Source organism: Arabidopsis lyrata (assembly GCF_000004255.2).
Source record: "Arabidopsis lyrata subsp. lyrata unplaced genomic scaffold ARALYscaffold_1, whole genome shotgun sequence".
Lineage (NCBI taxonomy): Eukaryota > Viridiplantae > Streptophyta > Magnoliopsida > Brassicales > Brassicaceae > Arabidopsis > Arabidopsis lyrata.
Genome location: NW_003302555.1, coordinates 16,592,756 through 16,595,885, shown reverse-complemented (window position 1 = coordinate 16,595,885; position 3,130 = coordinate 16,592,756). Strand labels below are relative to the sequence as shown.

The 3,130-nt window shown below is 34.7% G+C and overlaps 1 protein-coding gene across 1 annotated transcript in view; it reads right to left on the bottom strand.

Annotated features, from left to right (window-relative positions):
- Window positions 1-2,914: 2,914 nt before the first annotated feature.
- The window catches only part of LOC9329897 (UPF0725 protein EMB2204), a 16,843-nt gene continuing 16,627 nt past the window's right edge, over window positions 2,915-3,130 (bottom strand). The window contains exon 7 of the mRNA XM_002891081.2: window positions 2,915-3,079. Within this exon, the coding sequence (XP_002891127.1) occupies window positions 3,063-3,079 (17 nt within the window). The 3' untranslated portion in view covers window positions 2,915-3,062. The remainder of the gene's footprint in view (window positions 3,080-3,130) is intronic.

Sequence of the window (3,130 nt, the reverse complement as noted above, 5' to 3'; positions counted from 1 at the left end):
TTATTGTAATATGTATAAACTTGACTAGCGAGTATCATAAATTCCCAATCACTCAATTTACAAATTTTGGTCTTTTATCAAATAAATAAAAATGTTACAAATGTTAAGATTTTTCGAATCTTACTCCAAACCACCAAATCGTAAGAAAGACAAGTTACAACGTCTTTAACTTTAGTATAGTAGCGAAGTAATCGAGATAAAGTTTTACTCTTCAATAATACTGATTTAGTTATATAGTCTCTAATTGAAGTTTGGTCATGGATGCTGTAACGGTAATTTTACACTGTAGATTTATACATTTTTTTTCTTTAATCATATTGATAAGTAAAGGAATGTTGCTTTCTCCCACGGAATCGCATGTAAATGACACGGACTGATGATCCCACCAGTCAGCAGTCGATATCAACATATTAAGTATTAATTTGCGTAGTCAATAAGATGAAATTTATATTTTGGGCAATAAAGAAACATGAGTAGATCAAACGTGGAGTATAACTATCCCACACACAATTCACCTTCGTTTAAAAGAAACCAAAAAAAAAAAAAACATTTCTCTTAAAATTACAACATTGTATAATTTAGACGTACAAGTTTTGTTTTGGTCTAGTTAAATTTTAAAATTTTGTATAGAGTAAATATAACAAAAGTACAACATAAATCTAATCGGACATGTGTATTTGTTTTACCTTTCACGAGTTGGGTTGTTATAGACATATTAACATATCTGTAATTCAAACTAGACTCAACTCAGACCATATTACAAGCTATACGATGTTTGAATTAACCTAGCAATGATATAATCCTAGAAATCAAAACATTCAAGAAAGAAAGACATACTTGTAACTCCCACCGGTAAGAATTGATAAAACTTAAGGCTAGACAATCAGATGTAATTGATAAAACTTTAATTCATCACTATAACCGACTAAAGAAAGTAGTGCTAGTTAAGAAAATATTATAGAAAATTAGCAAAGAAAATGATTAAATAAATAAATTATCAGACTACTTTTAGACCTCCAAAGGCTGCCCCAAAGAAGCCACCATGGATTTATTTTTTAGGGTTTTAGGTTGACCAGTTTGAGATGTTTCTTGCGCAGGAAGCAACATGAATAACTTTTGGAGCTCAACTCTGATTGACACATCGCCAGTTCCTATGGCTTCTCCAACACAATCTCTATCTATATCCACCATGATTCTTGTCTCACGTGCTTATATCTGACCAGAAACTCACTCCTAAAACCCCCAACTCGAAACTGCCATTCTTCTCCTCTTTCTCGACTATTCTCAACACCACCTGCAGCTCCGATCTGCTGTTTCTCGGTTGAGGTGAACCACCATCCTGAATTCACCTTGGCTAGTTTCCGCTCTCATCGGTCCGTATTTTCCTCTCTTCTTTACTTGATCTCCTCTTCAAATCTAGTTATTCCTTCTTCCCTCTTCTGTTTGCTTGCTCCTTCCATGGACCAGACTTGTGTCTCTTTCTTACGAGTCCGATAACACAACGCATAACATAGCCATAAAAATCAACAAAACAATTACATGTTATATCATTTCACAATATTTATGCGTTCAACCTGTTCTGTGATCCCTTTCTGCTTTCAATTTTATGTTAAGCCTTGTTCACAGTACTATATTAGCAGGGGAATATGAGTATTTCTTGCATATAACTTAAGAAGCCACTGACCTTCCGAACTTATTGTCACTGCAACAGCTAGAGCTCTGATTTCTTGCGTTTGAGCCCTTACACAACCATTATAATCCCACTTCTAAGTAGATAAGGTTTCAAATCTTGTGAAGAATGAAGTGTACCACCAGCAAGCTTTATATTGAAGGTAACTTGGGGGGCAAGAATTAGAAAGTTGACATCGAGTATTATGTTAAAGGATCGTAAATTATACTACTTAACTTATGTAATTGTCATCTGTAAAATGCTAAAATTTAACATTTTTCGTATGAAGGATTCCAAAAATAAAAATAAAAGCTTGGCTAATTTTTGCTACACAAAAAAAAAAAAAGAAGGCTACGCAATTGAATGTTCTACACATGTCGTGGTATTAGAGCACAAACATATATTCGAACCATGGTCCTTTTACTTGTTCCCTTGATTTCTTAGATGGTCTAGTGTTTGTTTTCTCTGCCTATATGACAGCCAAATGAATTGACAGGTTTTTTTTTTTGTGGGAGTTAGCGAGAAGAGAGGAAGGTGTAGAGCTTGGATTTGAAATCCTATTCTTTTCTTCGGATGTGGTAACACTAGACTCGATAACTCAAAACTCTCTCTTATCCCTAGACTCTCATTGGGCTCTTCTTCTAAATCTCTTCTTTAATTTGGATTGGGCTGTAAAACAATTAGGTTCCACAATATATGTGGATCTTATGAAACATATTGAGATCACCCAATTAAAAATTGCAAATAATCAAGTTATCAACTGGTCTTATGTGTTTTTGCATTGATGAGCTAAGAGTTAAGGAAAGAATATCGTACGAGGAAGTGAACAGTAATATCACGTTTCAGCGAGAAAAACAGTGTCGGTGATATTTCAGTTGCATGGGTCACCATCAGTCATCACATCTCTAACACTTGCACTGTCATTTCGGAGCTCGTGTAAACGAATGGGTATATAAAAAGTTTTGTAAGCGAAGGTGATGAGATGTTAGAGATGAGATCTTGGTGGTGGTGGTGGTGGTGCAAATGAAGCTGAACGATGATTTGATGATTCAAGAAGACAACAAAAGACGACTTGACTAAACAAATGTTCAGAAGTAGGGGTTCATATAGGACTAGAATGGGAAATGAAAAAGGAAAACTAAAACGTCTAAAACCACTAAGAGGAATGTATATCATCATTCAGTTATCAATGCACATATGTATATGTTAATTACTGTATCCGAAGACAGCACACACATAAACCCATACACAAATCTACTTAAATAGTGTCCAACTCCAAATACACAAAATAATTTTTAGTCCATTAGTCGTTTATTATCAGGTCCACATTTTCACTAGATCTTGTCAACAACGCCTAAGCGAAAGCATTGCAAATGGATTTTGAGCTCTACATTCAACTCCAAATGTCACCCTTGAGATACAAGTATCCTTCACGCTCATTGATGACTCTTCTAACTATAA